This window comes from Leptonychotes weddellii, chromosome 2, assembly GCF_054177405.1.
Source record: "Leptonychotes weddellii isolate Sample4059 chromosome 2, ASM5417740v2, whole genome shotgun sequence".
In the NCBI taxonomy this organism is placed as follows: domain Eukaryota; kingdom Metazoa; phylum Chordata; class Mammalia; order Carnivora; family Phocidae; genus Leptonychotes; species Leptonychotes weddellii.
Genome location: NC_138370.1, coordinates 105,230,055 through 105,254,682, shown reverse-complemented (window position 1 = coordinate 105,254,682; position 24,628 = coordinate 105,230,055). Strand labels below are relative to the sequence as shown.

Below are 24,628 nucleotides of genomic sequence, written 5' to 3'. Positions count from 1 at the left end.
GTTTCTTGTGTTGTCTATTTCTCCATTCTGACTGGTGTAAGGTGGTATGTCAATGTGGTTTTGACTTGAATTTCCCTGATGGCTAATGATGATGAACATTTTTTCATGTGTCTGTTAGCCATTTTATGTCTTCTTTGGAGAGGTGTCTGTTCATGTCTTCTGCCAATTTTTTGACATGATTATTTAGTTTTTGGGTATTGAGTTTGAGAAGTTTATAGATCTTGGATCTCAGTCCTTTGCCTGTAGTGTCATTTGCAAATATCTTCTCCCATTCTGTCAGTTGACTTTGTTTTGTTGACTGTTTCCTTTGCGGTGCAGAAGCTTTTTATCTTGATGAAGTCCCAAAAGTTCATTTTTGCTTTTGTTTCCCTTGCCGTTGGAGATGTATCTTGAAAGAAGTTGCTGTGGGCGATGTCAAAGAGGTTACTGCCTATGTTCTCCTCTAGGATTTTGATGGATTCCTGTCTCACATTGAAGTCTTTCATCCATTTTGAGTTTATCTTTGTGTATGGTGTTAGAGAATGGTCTAGTTTCATTCTTCTGTATGTAGTTGTCCAATTTTCGCAGCACCATTTATTGAAGAGACGGTCTTTTTTCCATTGCATGTTTTTTCCTGCTTTGTCGAAGATTATTTGACCATAGAGTTGAGGGTCCATATCTGGGCTCTCTATTCTGTTACGTTGGTCTATGTGTCTGTTTTTGTGCCAGTACCGTGCTATCTTGGTGATCACGGCTTTGTAATAGAGCTTGAAATCAAGCAGTGTGATGCCCCCAGCTTTGTTTTTCTTTTTCAACAATTCCTTGGTGATTTGGGGTCTTTTCTAGTTCCATACAAATTTTAGGATTGTTTGTTCCAGCACTTTGAAAAATGCTGTTGGTATTTTGACTGGGATGGCATTGAAAGTATAGATTGCTCTGGGCAGCATAGACATTTTAACAATGTTTATTCTTCGATCCATGAGCATGGGATGTTTTTCCATCTTTTTGTGTCTTCATTTCCTTCATAAGTGTTCTTTAGTTTCTAGAGTATAGATCCTTTACCTCTTTGATTAGGTTTATTCCAAGGTATCTTACAGTTTTTGCTGCTATTGTAAATGGAATCAATTCCCTAATTTCTCTTTCTGCAGTTACATTGTTAGTATATAGGAGAGCAACTGATTTCTGTGCATTGATTTTGTATCCTGCCACATTACTGAATTGCTGTATGAGTTCTAGTAATTTGGGGGTGGAGTCTTTTGCATTTTCCACATAAAGTATCATGTCATCTGCGAAGAGAGAGAGTTTGACTTCTTCTTTGCCAATTTGAATACTTTTTATTTCTTTTTGTTGTCTGATTGCTGTTGCTAGGACTTCCAGTACTATGTTGAATAGTAGTGGTGAGAGTGGGCATCCTTGTCATGTTCCTGATCTTACAGGAAAGGCTCTCAGCCTTTCCCCATTGAGAATGATTTTCGCTGTGGGCGCCTCATAGATGCTTTTTATGAACTTGAGGAATGTTCCCTCTATCCCTACACTATGAAGAGTTTTAATCAGGAAAGGATGCTGTATTTTGTCAAATGCTTTTTCTCCATCAATTGAGAGGACCATGTGGTTCTTGTCTCTTCTCTCACTTATGTGTTCTATCACATTGATGGATTTGCGAATGTTGAACCACCCTTGCATCCCAGGGATAAATCCCACCTGGTACTTATGGATAATCCTTTTAATATACTGTTGGATCCTATTAGCTAGGATTTTATTGAGAATTTTGGCATCCATATTCATCAGGGATATCAGTCTGTAATTCTCCTTTTTGATGGGGTCTTTGCCTGGTTTTGGGATCAAGGTAATGCTGGCCTCATAGAATGAGTTTGGAAGTTTTCCTTCTGTTTCTATTTTTTGAAACACCTTCAGGAGAATAGGTATTATTTCTTCTTTGAATGTTTGGTAGAATTCCCCAGAGAATCCATCAGGCCCTGGACTCTTGTTTTTTGAGAGGTTTTTGATCACTGCTTCAATCTCGTTACTGGTTATTGGTCTATTTAGGTTGTCAGTTTCTTCCTGTTTCAGTCTTGGTAGTTTATAGGTTTCCAGGAAGGCATCCATTTCTTCCAGGTTGCTTAATTTATTTTTTTTTACTGAGACTTGTTTTGTGACCTAATAATGTGATCTCTTCTGGAAAATGTTCCGTGTGCACTTGAATGTATATTCTGCTGTTTTAGGCTGGAATGTTCTGAATTTGTCTGTTAAATCCAGTGTGTTATTTGAAGTCATTCTTTCCTTGTTGATTTTCCATTTGGATGATCTGTCCATTGATGTAAGTGGGGTATTATTACTATTGTATTATTGTATTACTTGCTGTTATTGTATTACTTGCTATTGTAATCCTTGTGATTATTGCTATTATTGTATTACTATTGATTTTTATGAACTGTATGTATTTGAGTACTTCCATATTGGGTGCATAAATATTTATAGTTGTTATATCCTCTTGTTGGATTGTCCCCTTTATTATTATAATGTATCCTTCTTTGTCTCTTGTTACAGTCTTTGTTTTAAAGTCTCTTTTGTCCAGTATAAGTATTGCTATTCCAGCTTTCTTTTGGCATCCATTGCATGATAAATATTTCTCCATCCCCTCACTTTCAATTTGCAGGTGTGTTTTGGTCTGAAATGAGTCTCTTGTAAGCAGCATATAGATGGGTCTTGTTTTTTTATCCGCTCCTTTACCCTGTGTCTTTTCGTTGGAGCATTAAGTCCATTTGCATTCAAAGTAATTATTTATAGATATTTATTGCCATTTTGTTACTTGTTTTGTGGTTGTTTGTGTAGATTCTCTCTGATCCTTTCTTGTTCTCTTTCATGGTTTGTTGGCTTTTTTTAGTGCTATACATGGATTCCTTTGTTTTTATTTTTTGCATATCTATTACTGGTTTTTGATTTGTGGTTACCATTAGGTTTGTATATAACGTCTTTTGTGTATAGCAGTCTATAATAAGTTGATGGTTACTTAAGTTTGAGTCCATTCTTCTCTCCCCACCACACACACAATTTTAGTATGTGGTATTATACTTTACATCCTTTTATTTTATGAATCCCTTGACTAATTTTTACAGGAATATTTTTATTGCTTTTGTGCTTTTTACTTTTCTTACTCTCACTTGTGGTCTTTCCTTTTTCACCCGAAGTGTCTCCCTTAATGTTGCTTGTAAGGCTGGTTTAGTGGTCATGAACTCTTTGAGAAACTTTTTATCTCTCTATTCTGAATGATGCCCTTGTTAGAGTATTCTTAGCTGCAAATTTTTCCCTTACAGCACTTTGAATGTATCGCGCCACTCCCTTCTAGCCTGTGAAGTTTCTGCTGAAAAGTCCACTGATAGCCTTATGGGGTTTCCCTTGTATATAACTGCCTTCTTTTCTCTTGCTCCTTAAAATTTTTTTTTTTAATCACTACCTTTTGCCATTTTCATTATTATGTGTCTTGGTGTGGACTTCCTTGGGTTGAATTTTTTGGGGGATCTCTGTGCCTCCTTGATCTGGATATCTGTTTCCTTCCCCTAATGAGGGAAGTTTTCAGCTATTATTTCTTCAGGTAAATTTTCTGCCCCCTTATCTCTCTCTTGTTTTTCTGAGTTCCCTATAATGTGGATGTTGTTATGCTTGAGGGAGTCACTGAGTTCCATAAAACTATTTTCAATTTGCATAATTTTATTTCCTTTGTTCAGCTTGGTTACTGTCCATTACTCTGTCTTCTAGGCCATTAATTCATTTCTCTGCTTCATCTAACCTGGTATTTATTCCATCAAGTGTATTTTTAATTTCATTTATTGTGTTCCTGATCTCTGATTGGTTCTTTTTCATCTCTGTGTCAAGGGTCTCACTGATGTCCTCCACTCTTTTCTCCAGTCCAGTGAGTATCTTTATGATCATTACTTTAAATTTTCTATCCAGCATAGTACTTATATCTGTTTTGCTTTGGTCTCTTACTGTGGTTTGATTGTGTTCTTTTGTTTAGGAGATGTTTCTCTGTCTCATTTTGTCTGACTTTCTGTGTCTGTTTCTGTGTGTTAGGAAAGTCAGCTACTTCTCTTGCTCTTGACAGTAATAGTCTTATGAAGAAGAGGTCCAATAGTGCCCTGCAGTGCAGTGTCCCGTGTTCCCCAGGGCCTGGCACTTCAGGGACCGTCTCCTGTGTGTGTTGCATGTGCTGTGCTGTTGAGTCTTGGCCTCTTTTTCCTTCAGTGTAATTGTCTGCAGAGGCTCTTGGTCTACTGTATGCAGCAAGGTGTGTGGTGGTCTGCTTGCAAAACTAGACGTGCCCCTGCCAGGACCAAGGTCCCACAAAATGGGCAGGTCAGGAGATATGGAATTGGCAGGGTTTTCACTGGTCTTCTGGGGAGGAGGGTGTGGGGCACAGCACTGGGACTGAGGTGAGCATGACTGGGAAAGGTAGATCTGCCAAAGTGTGGGGAGTGGGAGTGCTTAATGCAACTGAGGTAAGGAGTGTGGATACCAGGCTGTCAACATAGGAGGGAAATGGTACCTGCCAGCTCCTTCATTCCTGGAGGGGTCTCCTCCTGATCCTTGTCTCTCCCAGCTGTGCTCTGAGATGAGCAAATTATTCCCCCCTTGTCTGTTCCCCAGCGTTTTTGAAACTGCTGGTTTTACACTGTATCTGCACAGTCTGTTTGCTGTGCTGTCTCTTTAAGGGCAGGAACTCCACTTCCTAATGCCTTCTGGGCTATCCCAGAGCTGAGCCCCTGATTTTTAAAATTCCAGGCTTTAAGTCCCACTGGTTTTAAGAACTTACAAAATTTGGCCCCTCTCACTATCAGAGGTAAATATTACAGAGATTCTTCCTCCCTGTTTATTGGCTTCTTGGTGTGAAAGTCTGTGTTCTGCCCTTCTCTGCGCCATCGGCACACTCCCCACCATGGACAGCCACAGTTTGTTTCACTCCCAGATCACCTTCCTACCGTCTTTGATGTGACCTTTTCTCTGCCTTTAGTTGTAGAGTTTGTTCTGCAGTCTTCAGGTCATTTCCTTGGTTATTTATGCTGATATGGGTATTATCTAGTTGTATCCATTGGACAGGACAAGGTTAGGGCCTTCTTACTCTACCATCTTCCCAGCCAACTTAAATCCCAATTTGTAATCAATATATAGACAATTAGAGAGGTAAGGATAGCTTCTAACATCAAAGGTGGTGAAATAAATAGAAAAAACAATTTGGAGGAAATAGAAACCCCATGCAGGTTGAGGAAAAGGCAAATATACTCAGGTAGGTGAGAAAAAATACTGGAAGTGTGAAATTGTAAGGATGCTATTTTTAAAAAGGAACAGAACAAAAAATCTTAAACATTAAAAGCACAGTAGCTAAAATGAAAGACAGTTGTTTGGAGAAATAGTTGCAGAAGTAAAGCAAAAAACAAGAGAGGGATAGAAAATAGAAGAGAAAATACAGATAGAGAATTAGGCCAAAAGTTTTAGAAATAGATAAGCAGACCATTGCTGAATAACTTAAGTATCACAGAACTAAAGTACATAATTTTGCATGATTGGGTCTGTCAAATGCCTAGCCTAATGGATGAAAATAGACCCAGATCATGGCACATCTGTTTGAAATTTTAAAATAGGGCAAAGAACATCTTACAAACTTAGAGGACAAAAAGTTGCATACAAAAAACTGTGAATATGTAGACATTAGATGTCTCAAAACACTGGCAGCCAGAAGAAAATAAAGTACCGCCTTCAAAAACTGGAGGGAAAACTATTTCCAATATAGAATTCTATACCAAATCAAACTGTCAAACAAGTGTGAAGTTATAATAAAGACATTATCAAACATGAACATCTCAGAAAATTAATAACCTACATATCTTTCTGGAAGCCACTGGAAGATGTGTTCCACCAAAGCAAAGGATTTAAATTAAGAAAGAAGACTACATAGAAATCAGGAGACAAGAGATCCAACAGGAAAAGAAGAATTCCTAATAGGATGGTGACATGAGAGCCCCAAATGGCCTGTTTTCAAAGACCAACTAGTCCAGATTGGAACAAGTCAGAGGCTGCTAGAGTTGGGGTTAGGGTAATTCTTGGAGGAGATGAAATTGATTATTACCTAAAGTGAGCTGCTTAAGAGAAGATCAGACAGCTGATCAACAGTTTGGAGTTTGGAGCTGAATTAATGATAAGTACATAGAAAACTAAGCAAATGAAAAAAAAATTAATCCCAGAGGAACAAAAAATAGTTCTAGGGAAAGTGAAATACTGTATTATTAAAACACTAATTATTGATATAACCAAAATTATAATTATATTGAGAAGATGAAGGCTTTGGTAGAGGGAAATAAGAGAAAGCTAAGGCCTAATTGTTTATATTGGAAAGTCAAAAATACTTCAAAAAGTGTCAATACAAATATGTTATTTAAAAATATGGAGGTAAATACCAGTGACTTAGCTAAAAGAGCTTTATGTGCTTGACTTCTGAGAAGGAAAAATAGAAGGAGACTGGATTCTTCTGATAATATAAGTATTAGAACTAAGTATTTCTTTAAGCTCATGTATAATTTTGATAAAAATAATTTTAGAGGTACCTGGGTGTCTCAGTTGGTTGAACATTTGTCTTCAGCTCGGGTCATGATCCAGTAATCCCAGGATCCAGCCCTCCTGAATCAGGCTTCCTGCTCAGTAGGGAGTCTCTTCCCTCTGACCCTCCCCCCTCTTGTATTCTCTCTCTCACTCTGTATCTCTAAAATAAATAAATCTAAAAAAAAAAAAAAAAACTTTAGAAAATGAAGGTTCTTGCTAAAGGTGTGTTAAGCATCCATGACATTTGATTCAAATCATACTTCATGCTGCTTTTTCTCTGTATCCACCTGCAGGATAAATACAGATCTTGTTCTTTAACATGTGTATTAATCATAATGCATTGTTTCCTTGTGGTGGCAAATGGCCTGAATTACTTAGCAGGAATGATTTGGTTTTAGTTTATTAAGTGTTTGAAGGTGTAGAATGTGGATTGGAAAACAAACACTATTATTTTTAAAAAGAATGCGAGCACATAGATAAATGTTGATGTCTGTCTACTTCACCTATGCTTTTATGTTCCTGAAATTCTTTGCATTTGAAGAACTCTCTGAAGCAAAGGAGCAAACAACAGTGCTCAGGACTTAAATCATCCCTATTTATATCAAACTCACTTTATAGGGTAAGGTGTGCTGACATGTGTAGAATATGATCTCTGAGGGTTTAGGTAGCTTATTGGAAAAGACACTCCACTCCTACTTCTTTTTTATGGCACGAAGGAATCATAAAGTTTTGGGGTAGATTTTCATCATTTTGGCATAGATCTGATGCAGGCACTGAAAGCAGTGTAATAAGAGAAGTGAATCAAAACTATGAAGCCATGTTAAGATTTGTGTTTCTCCTTTCTCTTTTAAAGTTGAATTTGCAGTATTTTTTATTTGATACCAGCAGAGGTTTAAACTAGAGAGTAGAACCTACCTCCTCCCCCAATACAAGAGGTAGGTTCTGCTCTCTAGTTTCAACCATTTAAAAATATGGAGGTAAATACCAATGACTTAGCTAAAAGAGCTTTATGTGCTTGGCTTCTGAGAGGGAAAAATGGGAGAAGGAGACTGGATTCTTGTAATATAAGTATTAGAACTAAGTATCTCTTTAAGCTCATGTATAATTTTGATAAAAATAACTTTAGAGGTACCTGGGTATCTCAGTTGGTTGAACATTTATTTGATATCAGCAGAGGTTGAAACTAGAGAGCAGAACCTACCTCTTGTATTTATTTAATTGTTCATTCAGTCACACATTCAATCAGGCATTATTTTGGACACCTGCTGTGTATAGCAGTATACTGTACACAATGTTAGTGGTAGTTAATAAGCACTGTCCTTGCCCTCAAGAAGGAGCTTATGGCTTAGTGGGTGAGATGGAAACATTTTAAACAAATTTACAAACAATCATATAGTTATAAATTGTGATAATTGCTAGTATGAGAAAGTAATGGAATGAGATGAGGGACTAATTGGAGGCATAAACTCTAGGTGAGATAAAGCATTTTCAGACAGTCAAGATTTTAAAATATTTGCCTCCTATACCTATTATAGGGAGTGGATTTGGAAGATGCTTATACCAAATCAAAACAAGTGAAAGCAAAAGGATGTAGATAATAGAGTAATACTGGAAGGAAAGTATCTAGCAAGATAATGATAAAAAATTCTAGGATGTCAGCTAGATTGGGTTTAGTCGGAATTCTCTGAAAATTCTGGATAAATTATTAGGACATCTGAGGCAGCAAAAGAAATTAAGAAGATAACTGGAGAGAAATGGAATGGATTCCAGTTGTATTTTGGAGGCAAATTGGTAGAGTTTGGTAATTCACTGGAGATAAAGTTGAATGAGAACAAGTGATCAATGACTGCTAGGTTTCTTCCTGCATAGATGGATAGATGGACTGTTCATTTACCAAGTAAAGGAAGTAAAGGAACTCTGGAAGAGAAACAGATTTCAGGTAATACTGAAAGTCCTAATTTTAGACATTGAGTCTGGATACGAGAGGGGGATATTCACATGGAGATGTCAGGTGGCCAGTTAAATAAGTAGCTTGAAGTACAGAAGAGGGCTAGAGATAGGATTGTACAAGGATCAATGTATGGATGCTGTTTTGTTGCTATGGAAGAGAATTAGATTGTCTGGAATGAGAGTAAGGACCAAAAAGATAAGAAAGAAAAGGATCAAGTCCCAAGGAACTGGAATTTACAGGGGTCTGGTAGAAGGGGAGGAGCAGGAGGGCCAAAATTAGTTTGAAGTGGGTTTAATTGAGCGTCTGCCTTCGGCTCGGGTCATGATCCCGAGGTCCTGGGATCGAGTCCCACGTCGGGCTCCTTGCTCCGTAGGGAGCCTGCTTCTCCCTCTCCCTCTGCTGCTCCCCCTGCTTGTGCTCTCTCTCTCACTCTCTCTTTCTCTTTTAAATAAAATATTAAAAAAAAAATGCAGATGAATTGAGAAAGTAGAGACAGTATATGTAGATGGTGCTAGCAAGAAACTTGTGAAACTGAACAGAGATTGGATGGTGGTTGAAGAAAAGTAAAGTAGAAGATAGTTTTTATTTTTATTGTTTTTAAAGATTATTTGAGCACACAAGAATGAGTAGGGGGAGAGGGAGAGAATCTTCAGGCAGACTCCTTGCTGAGCATGGATTTCCGTTGGGGGCACCGAATCCCACGACCCATGAGATCATGACCTGAGACCAAACCAAGAGTTGGAGGCTCAACCAACTGAGCCACCCAGGTGCTCCGAGAAAGTTGTTTTTAATACTGCTTTTTTGTGTGAGAAATATTAGAGCATATTTAAATGCTGATGGTGGGCCCCAGAGTGAGGAGAGATTAGAAATGCTGGAGAGGGAGGAGGGAATGAGACCCCACGTACATGTGAAGAATTGACCTTTAATAGTAGGCATGTCAGGACCAGCGCAAGAGCATACCATTTTAATGATCTAAACATGATGATAAGTCATCTTTACTTCAGCCTCGTAAAATGCAGTCTGTTATGAGCAGTTTTTCTTCTTTGACTAAAAGCGTTGAAACTATGAATTTATAACTTAGTAATTTAATTGTTGCTATGGTTACCTATATGTTATGCTAGTGAACATTTTTTTATAGTGTTGAATAAAACTGGGTTGGAATGTTTTCTTTAAGGTCATTTTTCCTTTTCAGGAGCATTTAAGATGTATCTGATAGTTCCTGTACTTGAAGAGTATTTGTATTTATCAGTAATGGTACAAAATGAGCATGTATTGAAAGTAATAGAATACAATTTCTGCATTTAATTTTGTGTGTTTACTCTAAGGTTATCTCTCCTGTTTTGCAGAGTCAAGTAAAGAACAGTTTGCCAGTACAAACATTGCTGAAGAGCTGGTAAGACTCTTCAAGAAACAAATAGAACATGATAAAAGGGAAATGATTTTTGAAGTTCTTGCTCCATTGGCAGAAAATGGTGAGAAAATAAATGCACCTCTTGATTTTTTATCATGTATGCTTTTTCCATTTTTCCTAATATTACTTAATTGCCAGTTATTTAACTCAGAAGCCTTCTTTGCTTTATTAATGATGTGATGTTTTACTTTGGGTGTCTATAACTTCAGCTACATTATCTACTTTGTAACTATATCTACATTTGTCAAAGCTACTTTCCCAGTTCCTTTGATTTTAAAGTCTTGGCAAAAACATGATTCTGTAGCTTACACAGTTTTATGCCCATCTGGAAAAGGCACCTGAGAGGCTGAACTTCACTTATGAAGCCTTGCAGGGCAAAGGAACAGTGTGGACACTGGTAAACTATTCCTATCTTTGATAAAAAACCTAAAGGGATACACCATAGGAATAAGAGTGAACCAGAGTAAACAAACCATCCCATATAAATAATTTTTCAGATACAGTGTCTAGCACATAATCAGTAAGGACCAGATAAATGAGGAGACCAGACGATTGTAAGCAAGAACCAGCACAAAGAACAGGCAACAACAGCAAATCTCCAGATATTAGAATTATTAGACATTGACTCAATATAGGTATGCTATTATATTCAAATAGTTATAGGGAAGCTTGAAAAATGTATAAGGAAACTAGAAACTATAAAAAGTGACATAGCAGATTTGAAAAAGAAACAATTGGAAATTACTGAATTGAAAAAAGTACAACCCAAAATAAGAACCTAATGGATGGATTTAGATCAAATATAGTCATCTTAGAGAACTAGTGAACAGGAAGATAGACTGGAAGAAAATCCAGAACGAAGTATAAAGAGAGGAAAAAACCAATATACGTAAAAAGAGAATAAGAAGTACAGAGGGTACAGTGAGAAGCTCTCACATACGTTTTTTGGAGTTCCAAAAAGTGGTGGGGGTAGCAGAGGCAATATTTTTTTAAATTTTGACAGAGAATTTACCAGAAATTATTAATGTAAGATAACAAATATTCAAAAATCCAAATGATTCTAAAACCTGATAAAAAGAAATTTATATCTAGATATATTATCTTGAAATGACAGGAAACTAATGACAAAAATCTTAAAAACAGCCTGGAAAAAAATAGATTATCTTAAAAAGGGTGACAGTTTGGCTGATTGCTTATCTTCTAGCACAACAATGAAATCCAGATGGCGATGAAACATCTATGTGCTGAAAAAAAAAATGCCAACCTAGATTTCTAAACCCCATGAAAACATCCTTCAAAACTAAAGACAAGGGCACTTGGGTGGCTCAGTTGGTTAAGCGTCTGCCTTCAGCTCAGGTCATGATCCCGGGGTCCTGGGATCAAGCCCCGCATCAGGCTCCCTGCCCAGCAGCAAGTCTGCTTCTCCCTCGCCCTCTGCCCCTATCCCCCCCCTTTCATGTTCTCACACACACACTCTCTCTCTGTCAAATAAGTAAATAAAATCTTAAAAAAACTAAAGGCAAAATAAAGATTTTTTCAGAGTAAAAACTGAGAAGGTACACCACCAACTTTGATTACTAAAATAATTTTTAAAAACAATGTGTAACTGCCAAACTAATGGAAAGATTTTTTTTTTTTAAGTACACCTTCAAAATAACAAGAGAAAAAGGAACATGGAACAGGGGATACAAATAGGGCATACAAAATATACTAGATTTAAGACATAGTATTTCTTATATTAAAAGCACTTGACCTAAATCCTTTAATTAAGAGACCAATTGTCAACTGAATTTTTAAAAAATCAACTATTATTTTTCAAACAAACAAAACTTGTTAATTATAAGGAGATTTATTTTAAGTTAAGAATAAAAGGATTTAAAAAAATAAAAATCACTCGAGGGAGCCTGGGTGGCTCAGTCAGTTGATCATCTGGCTCTTGGTTTTGGGTCAGGTCATGATATTGGGTTCTGGGATGAGCCCCACATCAGGCTCCATGCTCAGTGGGGAGTCTGCTTCTCTCCTACCTCTGCCCTCCTTTCCTCCCTCCCTTTCCCCCCTCCTGCGTACATGCACACGCACTGTTTCTAAATAAGTCTTTATAAATAAATAAATCATTCAAACTTAAAGAAGACTGAGATAGTTATATTTAATATCAGATAAAATAGAATTTAAGATTAAAAGACTCAATAGATAAGGTGATGAAAGGTCTGATTCACCTGGGAGCTATAAGTATGCATTACCCCAAAACATATGAAACAGAAACACTCAGAATTATGGAGAAGAATAGACAAATCAATAAATATCATGGTAGATTTTAATACCTCTTTCAGTAATTGATAAAATAAGCAGATAAAAAAACAATAACAGGGTTATAGAAAAGATTAACATGATTAAGAAAATTGATTTAATGGACATATTTTAGAATACTGCACCCAGCTGCAGGGCTCTTTCTTTTTAAGTACACATGAAATATATAAAACACATATAGTCATGAAAAAGTTTTACATCAATGTGAATGGAAATGGAGGGTATTTTGCTGAGCAAAATAAGTCTGTCAGAGAAAGAGAATTATATGATTTCACTCATATGTGGAATTTAAGAAACAGATGAACATAGGGGAAGGGAAGGAAAAATAAAATAAGATGAAATCAGAGAGGGAGACAAACCATAAGAGATTCTTAACTCTAGGAAACAAACTGAGGGTTGCTGGAGGGGAGGTGGGTGCAGGGATGGGGTAACTGGGTAATGGGCATTAAGGAGGGCATGTGATGTAATGAACACTGGGTATTATGTGCAACTGATGAATTACTGAACTCTATCTCTGAAACTAATGATACACTATATGTTAACTATTGAATTTTTAAAATTTAATAAAAAGTTAACAAATTCCAAAGGATTGCAATCTTATGGAGTATGTGCTCTGACTTAAGTGACTTGTCTAATAATAATAAAAAGATAACTAGGAAATCCCTTTATATTTAGATATTAAAAAAATGTATTTCCAGTACTTCAGAGGTCAAAGGAGAATCATGATGGAAATTAGAAAATTTTCTTTTTTTTTAAGATTATATTTATTTATTTGAGAGAGAGAGTGCACATGCACAAGCACACACACAAGTGGAAGGGGGGAAAGGGAGAGAATCTCAAGCAGGCTCTGCTGTGAGCGCAGAGCCTGTCTCGGGGCTTGATCTCATGACCCAAAGATCATGACCTGCACTGAAACCAAGAGTCAGATGCTCAACCAGTTAAGCCACCAAGGCACGCTGGAAATAAGAAAATTTTCTAATAATGAAAACAATATTATATCTTAAATCTTATGTGATATAGGTAAAGCCATACTTGGAGGAAAGGAAATCTGAAGAGCTGAGATTAATAAAATAGAAAATACATAATGCAATATAAGCATATAATCACCAAAGTTGAGTCCAAAAGACTAAATAAAACTGGTAAATCACTAGTAAGATTAATCAAGAAAAAAAACCTTTATTCTGATAAAACTGTAGTAACTAAAAGACTGTGTGGTATTGGTACAAGGATGAATGAAAAGACCAGTAGAACAGGATACCTGAGAAACAAATGGATGCATTAATAGGTGCTTATTTTATTAGGAGAAAAAAAAACAAGTTGTCACTGCAAAACAGTGTGGAAAGAGCAGTCTTTTCAATAAACAGTGCTGGGAATATGGGAAAAAATACAAATGAAGACACATATATACATCCGTACTTCATACTGTATGTAAAAAAGTTTAGATAGGTAATTAACCTAAATGGGAAAGTAAGAACCAGAAAGCATACCTTAAAAATATCAGATAGGAGAATATTGTCATGGCCTTGGAGTTATAGAAAGTTTTCTTAGGTCACAAAAATCCCTGACCATAAAGGAAAAGATTGATAAATTTGGCTAAAACTTCCAATGAAAATGAAAGACACCAAAAAACACCATTAAGAGTGAAAAGCAAGACGGTGTGTGAGAGAAGATATTCACAACACACATAATTAACAGAATGCATACAATTTATAAAAACTCCCACAAATCATTAAGGAAAATATAGAAAGTCCAGTGGGAAAATGCATAAAAGATTTAAATAGGCACTTGACAAAAGATAAAATCCAAATGGCTAATAAACACATGAAAATATGCTTAACTCATTAATAATCAGGATGCAAAATAAAACACTATATAGCCACCGGAAAGTCTAATACCAAATGTTGATGAGGGTGTGGAGCAGTGGAAACTCATTAAGTGCTGGTGGGTGTGTAAATTGGTACAATTTGGAAAACAGGTTCGAGATTGTATTCTGTGTGATCCAGCAGTTTTGCTCTTAGAATATACCCAGAAACATGTACATGTGCACCAGGAACCATTACAGAAGTGTTCTTAGCTTTATCTCTAATAAATGAAAAATTAGAAACAACTTATATCCATTAACAGTAGAATAAATAATGGTATACTCATATAATGGAAAAAATTATGAACAGGAGTGAAGACAACTCTAACAATGGTGTAGATGAATCTTACAAACATTGATAGAAAAAAGCCAACACTAAAAATATGTATTGTAAGATTCCATTTATATAAAAATTCAAAAAGGTAAAATTAAACTGTAGTTTTCAGGAATGCTTATTTGGTGAAATAATAAGGAAAAGTATGAATGTGATTACCATAAAAATCAGGGTAGTGATTTGAGAGGGATGGAGAGAGAAATATGTGACAGGAAAAGGGAATGCACAAAGGGGCTCCCTGGGATGCTGGCAATGAATTTCTTGATCTAGGTGGAAATTACATGGTTATTTGCTTCATAGTAATTGATTAAGCTAATATGTATATTATGCACTTTCCTGCATTTGTGGCATTTTTTTCACCATTTGGAGAAGACTTTTAATACATAAATGTACATAGATATAGTAGATGTATGTATTTATATATGATACATATGTATGTATACTTACCTATATATGCAAGTGGTGGTTATACAAACAGATGTCCTTGGGCAGAATTGAGTTGATAAATGTGTGCTGGGCTGTCTGCTTTGGCAGACTGCCTTGCTTATCCTTCTTAATAAGGCTACTTAAAGCCTCCCACATATATATGTGATTACAGTCAAACTGGGAGAGGAGAGATCTGTAAACTTTAATCTTGACACATTTAAAATTTTATAAATGCTTTAGATCTTATTCTTCAGGCAGAAATTTGTTTCTCATCTCATTTGGTGGTTTGGCCAAATGAAATTTTTATTATGTCAGTCAATTTTATACCAGAGAATTACCTGTAACCTTTCTTGCAATATATCAAAATAACAATGTTTTTCTTATATCTGCTTTCTCCTTTACCACCTTCACTTCTGTTTTATAATTGTGCAATGAATTGAATGATACTTTTGAAAAGTTATTTCTGGAATATCCTTAGTGTTCATCCTTGGTTTTCCTTGTATGCAAAGGAGACATTAAAATTGGGATTTGTATAATTCAAGGTTTTTAGGAATTTTAAGGCTTTTTCTCATGGCTTTCAATTCTAGCCCTAGCATTCTGTAACCAAGGAAACGCCCTACTTTCAGCATGGCACAGTGCAAGTGTACCTTTTAAAAAAATATTCCAGGTTGAATATTCTGTGTGTTCTGATATAATATTCTAAAGAATACCAGTGGTCCTGGTGTTGGGAGGGGTGGGGCTAAATTTTTATATCTTAAAATTGCCTAAAAGAAAATGTCAATTATAAAAAGGTCTTTGTTTCTCCCAAATCACAGCCTAAAGCTGCCATTGCTGTAGATGTGTACATATACAGCGTAGGGAAACCAATGACTAAAATAAAATCCAACTAAAAAATAAGATTTAAATTTAATAATTTCTGTATAGCAAATGTTTCTAAGGTCAGTTGATCTGCATTTATCTTAAATGCTATAAAATAGACCCAAAGCATTTAGGTAGACCAGTTTAGGTTAAAATACAAAGATGAAAGAGGTATAATACCTACTCTAATGGGGAAGACAGATACGGATATGAATATAAAGTCTGCAGTGAAATAAGTTCTATAATAAAAAAAAATCTAAGTTATTAGGGGTGCAAACAAACGATTTGATAAGAGGAGAGCTTGCTCTGAAGAGAATTTTTAACAGTATAATTGGGATGTAAATTTTGCTGTTAAAATACCTTCATGTTGCTGGTTATCCATCAGAAAGCTCAGTTATTTTTTTCTTTCAACTTTTAGTATGGAAAATTTAAAACCTACGCAGATGTAGAGAGAATATAGTATAATGAACTACCATGTAACCATCACCCAGGAAAACTTCAAATTAATGAAAACCTGAAGCCCTTTTAAAAAACATGAGTTTTAAAGTTCAGAAAGTTTTAGATTTATTAACTGCCTTAGAAAAAATCACGTCTATACAAATATGATTCCAAATATACTTAAGGTATAGTTTGAAATTTACTAATAGCTCTACTTTTTAATATCTTTCTATTCAAGCACCATTAGTGGATATATTTTAACTCTATATAACAGGCATATGTGTTTTATTTTAAATGGTGTGGGTGTTTTATAGTAAGTATTTTAAACATGAGCATGATATCTAGAATAACAATGGAGTGCTATTATTTCCCTTCAAAATTGAGAATCAGTTTGTTTAGGTGCTGCCAGACATTGTAAAAAGTGACCTAATTTCAAGTAAAAAATGAAATAAAAGTATATAAGCTACACCGTCAGACAGTTCATTTTGAAACTCAAATCTTTGAAGGTGTATTATCTAAATCATGCATTTTCTTTATTTCTTATAATTCTTCATAATGGATTGCTTCTAACAGAACTTTTATTTCATCTCAAGTTTTGGTTATTTTGTTCACATATTCTTTAGATGCTATTAAGTTACAGCTGGTTGAAGCAGGCCTGGTAGAATGTCTACTAGAGATTGTTCAGCAGAAAGTGGATAGTGACAAAGAGGATGATATTGCTGAGCTCAAAACTGCTTCAGATCTAATGGTTTTACTACTTCTTGGAGGTGAGTTAGAATGTAAGTCAATCGAAGAACATGATTGTCAGATTTTTAAAAATGTATTGTCTCTTTTGTGAACACTATATATATTAGGCATTTTCTCATTTTCCTGCCTCATTTAATCCTGTTGATGTGATGATTTTGAAACGTTAAATGCATCATGGAGAGAACTAGAGATAATGAACCTGGAAAAGAGGAGTCTTTGTTATCTTCCAATATTTAAAGAGCTGTTGTAGGTTAGCTGTGGCACCAAAAGACTGAAAGCTAGCGGGTTATTTGGGACTTAGACTAGAAAAATCCTAAACTCTTTGTCCAGTCTCTAGTAAAAGCTTATTATAAAACGAGTCATTACTTTTCCTTCTATGAATTATCATTTGTGAAGTATGTATCCAGTTGGATAGTCACATAGGAATATGGATTTGTTACTCTTAATTCTTTTCCTCTTACCTATTTGTTTCATTTACCTCCAGATGAATCCATGCAGAAATTATTTGAAGGAGGAAAAGGTAATGTGTTTCAAAGGGTACTGTCCTGGATTCCATCAAATAACCACCAGCTACAGCTTGCTGGAGCATTGGCAATTGCAAATTTTGCCAGAAACGGTAAGCATGTCATTTCATCCTTTTTAAATTGGATGTTCTATATATTTTTTTTATTTTTGCTTTGCCATTACATGCAGTAAAACTGGAACAGTTCAGAAGTATATGTAGTGTACCAACCACTACCTTAATTTTTTAGAGATGAAATACTTAGTGATCCCCCCCACTTTTTTTTTAAGTAAGCTCTACTTCCCAGCATGGGGCTTGAACTCCCTACCCTGAGATCAAGATTCTCATGCTCTACTGACTGAACCAGCCAGGCACCCCTACTTAGTGATTTTTCTAACAAATTACATATTTTGTGCAATTTAAGTTCTGATAGTTTAAAGATCATGAACAGTGATCATGAAGTCCTTCTTTGAGTACTCTGCACTTTATAGATCATTAAATTTGAGTCCCATTCTAATATGCATTGTATCTGGGAGGATATGCTCTCTTGCCTGGTGATTTTTTGATTTAATAATCTGAGTATTCTTTGTAGGGTTATTGTGCCTTAATTTATACTTCTATGCCTCTAAAACTCAAGTGTGGGTAATCCTCTGGTTTAGTACCGGTAGAATATTTAATTTGGTTTAATAACATTTCCAAGGCACCAGACCTTCATGTTCATTTCTGAAGTCTGGAACTCCTGCTATTCAGTCTAGAAACTCATTCTTAGACTGTGACTAGGAAATATGGGTTATTTTTTGTTTTTAGTTTGATTTTATTCCATTATGAGCTTTGTAACTCTATAATGGATGTCTTATTCCATTTTTACTCCCTTATTTTTGAGGATGATCATTCACTCCTTAATGATGTAATTAAGAATAGTAAAATATTGGTAACTATTGAAGCTAAATGTGGAATAAATAGTGAGTGGTTCATTATAATATTCTCTCTGCTTTACAAATGTTTCAAAAATTCTGACATTGAAAAATAATTTTAAACATCAGCCATGACAGCACTCTGTTTTGTTGTCACTGTAACATTGGCAGAACTCGGGCATAGTTCACTTTAAGTGAAAACTATTGGTAAACATTTTAAGCTATGGTTTCTACTTACTCATCTTCTAATATATTATCAGGCTGTATGCTAGAGATTTTTCTTGTCATGACTTCTACTCAGTAAAGAAAAAAAAATCTATAAATCTGATGGGAGAAAGAGTTGGAATTCATTTTATTTTCTTGTAGCTCCATTTTTCCCGAATGTAGATAGATAATGGATAGGCATCACTATTATAAAATATTTATAGATATTTGTAAGAGGAAAGGAAAAAAAAATGCTTTTGTTTCATTCAGATGGAAACTGTATTCACATGGTAGACAATGGAATTGTAGAAAAACTTATGGATTTACTCGACAGACATGTTGAAGATGGAAATGTAACTGTACAGCATGCAGCATTAAGTGCCCTCAGAAATCTGGCCATTCCAGGTAGGACTTAAGAATTGTAGGCAACTATGTAAGAAATAAGATCTATTGTTTAGGGAGGTATTTATTTTATGTCATTTGTGGACCTATCCTGACCAAGAAAAAAAAAAGTCTTCAAATTGTTTACATTTTTCTTACGAATAAATGGAGATCATATGTTAAATAGTTTTCACCAAACATAATCTTTGTGTTTGTTCAGATGAAATATTCTATTACCTTTTGTGAACCCCTAGATTAACACAGTTGGGTCAAGGACAGAGGTAAAAAGAAACATTTACTAAAGCTGAAGAATTATGCTGCTTTGTAAGTAAGAAGACAACTGTCAGATTTCCTTTACAAATTGTTTAAGTGTTTTGAGGGTAGGTTTAAAAAGCCAGTACATATGATTTAGTATGTTATGCTCCTATAGACAAACAGGATAATTATGCCCCACCCCCAGTCCTATTCTTAAAGTAACAAGACTGTTTTTAAATAGAAAAATGTAACATGGGGCCTTAAAAATACTAAGACAATAAATACATATTGAATTGAATGACTGTCATCAAGAATGCTAGCACCATTTTAATCATAGTCTCTCCTTCTCTCTAGTTGTAAATAAAGCAAAGATGTTATCAGCTGGAGTCACAGAGGCAGTTTTGAAATTCCTTAAGTCTGAAATGCCTCCGGTTCAGTTCAAACTTCTGGGAACATTAAGAATGTTAATAGATGCACAAGGTAAAAGAAATGTTTTCACAAGGTACATTTTTGGTATGATAGTCAATTTGCCTTAGTTGAAAAGGACTTGTTTTTAGCTTTCAGAATCATGTAATCATAAAGATAAATGGCAAATAAAAGGCAAAGAGAGATTGGTTTTAGAGTTTCATTCATTAATTTCCATGCTTGTTATAATTGAGTTTAAATGGAAATTATATTGCATCTCTACTGTACATATAATCCTGGTTTTATGTTGATTTATTAGCAGTTCTGAAGGGTTTTTATGTTTTAGCGTTTCATACCCATTTTTTTTTTTAAGGTTTTATTTATTTGACAGAGTGAGAGAGCACAAGCAGGGGGAGCAACAGAGGGAGAGGGAAAAGCAGGCTCCCCGCTGAGCAGGGAGCCTGATGCGGGGCTCAATCCCAGGACCCCAGGATCATGACCTGAGCCGAGGGCAGACACTTAACCAACTGAGCCACCCAGGCGCCCCGTTTCATACCCATTTTTACCTTGTCTTGAAAATCATGTTGCGGTACACGGACAGTCAAAATTTTTAAAAATTTATTTTGCAAATAGGGAGATCATTTTTCTGTTTACAGAAACAATGATGGAAACTACTCCTTGGAATGAATTGTGTTCATTTACTTATTTCTAAATTCTAAACCTTTCTCTATATTGATTTCTCAGAGTCCTTCTCATACCCTTTGTTACAGTTTGCCAGAGTACTGACAGACTACCAGGCTGAACCATAAGAGTATAACATTGTTTTGTATTTTGTGTTTTGTATGAAAGTCCACAACTTTGTAGAAAAAGCTAAATAGTCCATTAGATATGGAGTATTTGCAGTTCTTGCTTGATAAAATCATTGTGTTGTGTCATATATGTGTGTGTGTGTGTGTGTGTATATATATATATGTATAATTTTCTTTCACACTCTTAGATCTTTACCAGTTATTTCACTTGGTTGCCTATCAGTGATTGTTTCCTTTGTGGTTTGACTTCTTTCCTATAGCAGAAGCTGCTGAACAACTGGGAAAGAATGTTAAATTAGTGGAGCGTTTGGTAGAATGGTGTGAAGCCAAAGATCATGCTGGTGTGATGGGGGAGTCCAACAGACTGCTGTCTGCCCTCATACGACACAGTAAATCAAAAGTAAGTTCCAGAGAAAACTGTTCACTAAAAAACATACAAGTGGCCTTTTTGGAAACTCCGTATCATAGATCCTATATCATAAGCTTGCATTTTGCACATTTACGTATAAATACATTACAGATAGACCTCCGAGATTCATAGTTTCTGTTCCAAACCACTGTGATAAAGCGAAAACTGCAAAAAAGTGAGTCAAATGAATTTTTTGGTTTCCTAATGCATATAAAAGTTGTGTTTACCCTATGCTGTAGTCTGTTAAGTGTGCAATAATAGCATTATGTTTAATAAAATAATTTGTATACCTCAATTAAAATATACTTTATTGCTAAAAAATGCTAACCATTTTCAGTGAGTCGTCGTCACTGGTCACAGATCACCATAACAAATGTAGTAATGGAAAAGTTTGAAATTTTGTGAGAATTACCAAAATGTGATGCAGACCTGAAGTAAGCAAATGCTGTTGGGAAAATGGTGCTGATAGACTTACTTGACACAGGGTTGCACAAACCTTCAATTTGTAAAAAATGCAGTATCTTTGAAACACAGTAAAGTGAAGCACAGTAAAATGAGGGATGCCTGTGATCCACAATCCTGAAAAAGTCATTGAAGATTGAGCTTTTGTATTTAGTTCTATTCCATAGTAGTTAAGAGTAAGGCTCTGGAATCAGAGATGAGTTCAGATTTTATCTCCACTATTTACTTGGTCCAGTCTTTCACATCTCAGTATCTCAGTGTAATACCTACCTACTGAAAGTGTTGTGAGAATGATTCAATGAGATCACATATACAAAGTGCTCAACTGGTACCTGGGACATAGTAAGCACTCAGTAAGTGGAGTCATTGTAAATGTTGCTGGTGGTGTTATTTTTACCACTACCCTCAGTGTCAAACATCTTCTGTGGGCCAGGCACTGACCAAGCTAGCTAATGATATTAAGAAATTAAATGATATCTAGGTAGTATGTGATGCTCTGAATTCACCAAGTTGGGTGTCCAGCCTCGTATGTGTCTGACTTGTGGTTGCAAGCCTCTGTTTGTTGAGTGAATGAACACATGAATGAGCAAATGAACTATTTTAAAGATCACAATGGTGGGAACTCAGGCCAGCAAGTTAACAGCTGATTTAGTATCTATAATATATACCTTTTATTTTTCTATAACCTGTTTTCTAAAGTGATCCTTTTGGTCATTTCACTTAATGTCCATGGGAAAATGCATCACAACTTCTTAACCAAATCTTGGAGCCGGAGCTGTTCAGTTGCTATATTAGATTCAGATTTGAGGATTTTGAGGCTTTTCTGTTAATAATTATCACAAGATTTCCCTGTCACTCATCCAAACCCCTACTCTCTCCACCAAAAACAACCCAGCTTTCAAGAACCCATTAAGCATCCATCATCATGTAGGTGTTTTGAAAAGACAAGGGAAACAGGACATTGCACCTTTCTAGGGGTATGTGTGTAACAAAAAGCAATTTGAAATGATACAATTTGAATGATAATTGTGACTTCATGGTCATATTATAACTGTATGTTTACAGTTCAGTACTGTAGGCTGGGGTTTTGGTTTTTGTTTTGTTTTGGTTTTTCTTGTTGTTGTTGTTTTGCTGCATATCTTCCCTACAATTAAGTGTATACTGCTGCTAATAAGCAGCAGTAGGAACCTTGATTTGCATACTTTAATGATCAGAGCATAAGGTGTGTTCCTTGTGTGAGCTCCAGATTAGAACTCTTAAATTATTTTTAAATTTCACAAACATTAAAGTGGAATCAGTGATTTCATTTTGAGAATCAAAGCAGTTCTCAGAATATGTTCCATTGAATAATAACCCTAAGAAATATTCCACAAAGAGAAAAGGTTGTATGATCAGATTAGTTAGGGAAGTAGTTCATTCCCTTTCCTTGCCTTTGGAATTCACAGCACATATTAGTACTACTCTAAAAAAATGTCCTTAACTCTGTTTAATAACCACTGATTCCCAAGCTATCGGACAATGGGTTTTGCAAGTTGCATCTATTAAATACATTCCACTGGACATACTTCAGAAAATGCTGCTCTAGAATAAGCTTTTAAACACTAGGTACAAGTTAGTCACCTTCCTGTAGATCCTTAACCAACTATTGTGAATTACAGTTCTCTCCTTGTGTTATTTTTAAACTTTGAAGATCCTATTCCTTTTAAAGTCACCCTGAGTTCTTAGAGTCCAACCCTCTGAAAGTTTGCACTGACTCATGGGGTTTCACACTAGCTTAGTCATCTCAGCCATATACAGTGTGTTCCTGCACTTGTGCCAAGAGTAAATTCACATCTTCCCTCGAAAGAGTGCCCTAGGCTAGGACTCTTGAGCAACTAGCTGGACCTTCTGATTGTAGATATCAAAAACAGAAAAATATGGTTTGCTTCTACACTAGGAATATAAAAATTCCCTCCTGTCATAGGCACTCTTCTTTATCCTTTAAGAATAAAACATTCTTCAATTATCAATCTAAAAACTTGATCAAACAAAATTTAGTCATTCGCTCATACATCTAACATTTAATTCCTATACTGAGAAGTAGTCTTTGATGGTACAAAGTTGGGAAAGAAAATTTTTATTAGGTGATTCAGTGGCTATGTTATAAATTGATTGTCTTGAATTTAAGCCTATTTCAGAATATTATATTATAATCAATATTACACAGTTTTCAACAAAGTTTGTAGCTGGATTATCTCAGTTATTAAGGGCAAATGGACCATAAAAGCTAAATATGTGAGACTATTACATAGATAATTTGCCTTGGTTGTGTATGTACCAAAATTTAGCTTTCCATAAGAAAACTCCTTATAGGATTGCAAAATAATACATCATTTAAAACTTTGTAAAACATTATGAAGTATGTCCAAAATTTTTGGAGATTTTGCAGATACACCTAAGGTTTAGAAGGATGACCCAGAAAAATGTCTTCCTGTGTATTTCTACAGTTTAATAAATGAAATGGTTTCAGAAAAGTTAAACTCTCTGGATTAATTTTAGATGTATATTGGTTAAAATTATTTGTAATTCTCCAGATGAACCTTGCTCTGTGGAGTGGTGCTAATATCCTTTTTTGTTAAATATCTTGAAATTTATAACTTTAAAATACATTCATAGAGCCTCTGTAGAGCACATTGTGCCTAGCTGTGTATGGCACTATGATGAATTTAGTACATATACTTTTGTATAGAGCACAAATGGTTAGAAACAAGGAACTGATAGTCAAACTGCCTGGATTCGAATCTTGACTTTTTTTTTTTTACCACTTAATCACTGACTTTGGACAGATTTCGTAACTTAACCTGAGCTTCAGTTTCTTCATCTGTTAACTAGAGATGATACCTAGCTGATGGAATTTTCTGTGAGGATAAGAATATGCTAATATCTGTAAGCTACCCAGTATAATGTCCAGTGTGCAGTTGTTGCTCCATAGAGGGTAACTATCAATATTATTCTCTTTTGTCAGTATAACACAAGAGCAATGCTCCATTTGTCTTTTGTCTTCCATTCTGTCAGGCAAAGCAACTTCATAGAGGACCTATTCAATAAACATTTATTGAGGTAGGAGAAGAAAGGGCAGGCATTTTAAAAAGCACTACTACAATATATGTTCAAAAAAGTGAGATGGAGGGGCTCCTGGGTGGCTCAGTCAGTTAAGCATCTGACTCTTGATTTTGGCACAGGCCACGATCTCAGGGTTGTGAGATCAAGCCCTGTGTCGGACTCTGCAGTCTGCATGGAGTCTGCTTGAGATTCTTTCTCTCCCTAACCCATTGCTTGTGCACTCTCTAAAATAAAAAATAAAAATTAAATAAATAAAGAAAATGAATAGAATAAAATAATAAA

General features: G+C 35.4%; 1 protein-coding gene across 7 annotated transcripts in view; it reads left to right on the top strand.

Annotated features, from left to right (window-relative positions):
• The window catches only part of RAP1GDS1 (Rap1 GTPase-GDP dissociation stimulator 1), a 154,886-nt gene that overhangs the window by 118,480 nt on the left and 11,778 nt on the right, over positions 1-24,628 (top strand). For 6 of the 7 annotated variants that reach the window (XR_014142932.1, XM_006729084.3, XM_006729085.3 and 3 more), the window contains 6 exons: positions 9,868-9,993; positions 16,780-16,923; positions 17,388-17,519; positions 18,794-18,928; positions 19,514-19,639; positions 20,634-20,773. Coding sequence is in view for 6 of the 7 variants with exons in the window: in XM_006729084.3 (XP_006729147.1) it covers positions 9,868-9,993; positions 16,780-16,923; positions 17,388-17,519; positions 18,794-18,928; positions 19,514-19,639; positions 20,634-20,773 (803 nt within the window). In the remaining variant the exon portion in view is untranslated. The remainder of the gene's footprint in view (positions 1-9,867; positions 9,994-16,779; positions 16,924-17,387; positions 17,520-18,793; positions 18,929-19,513; positions 19,640-20,633; positions 20,774-24,628) is intronic. The other variant, XM_031023516.2, reaches the window with a different exon arrangement.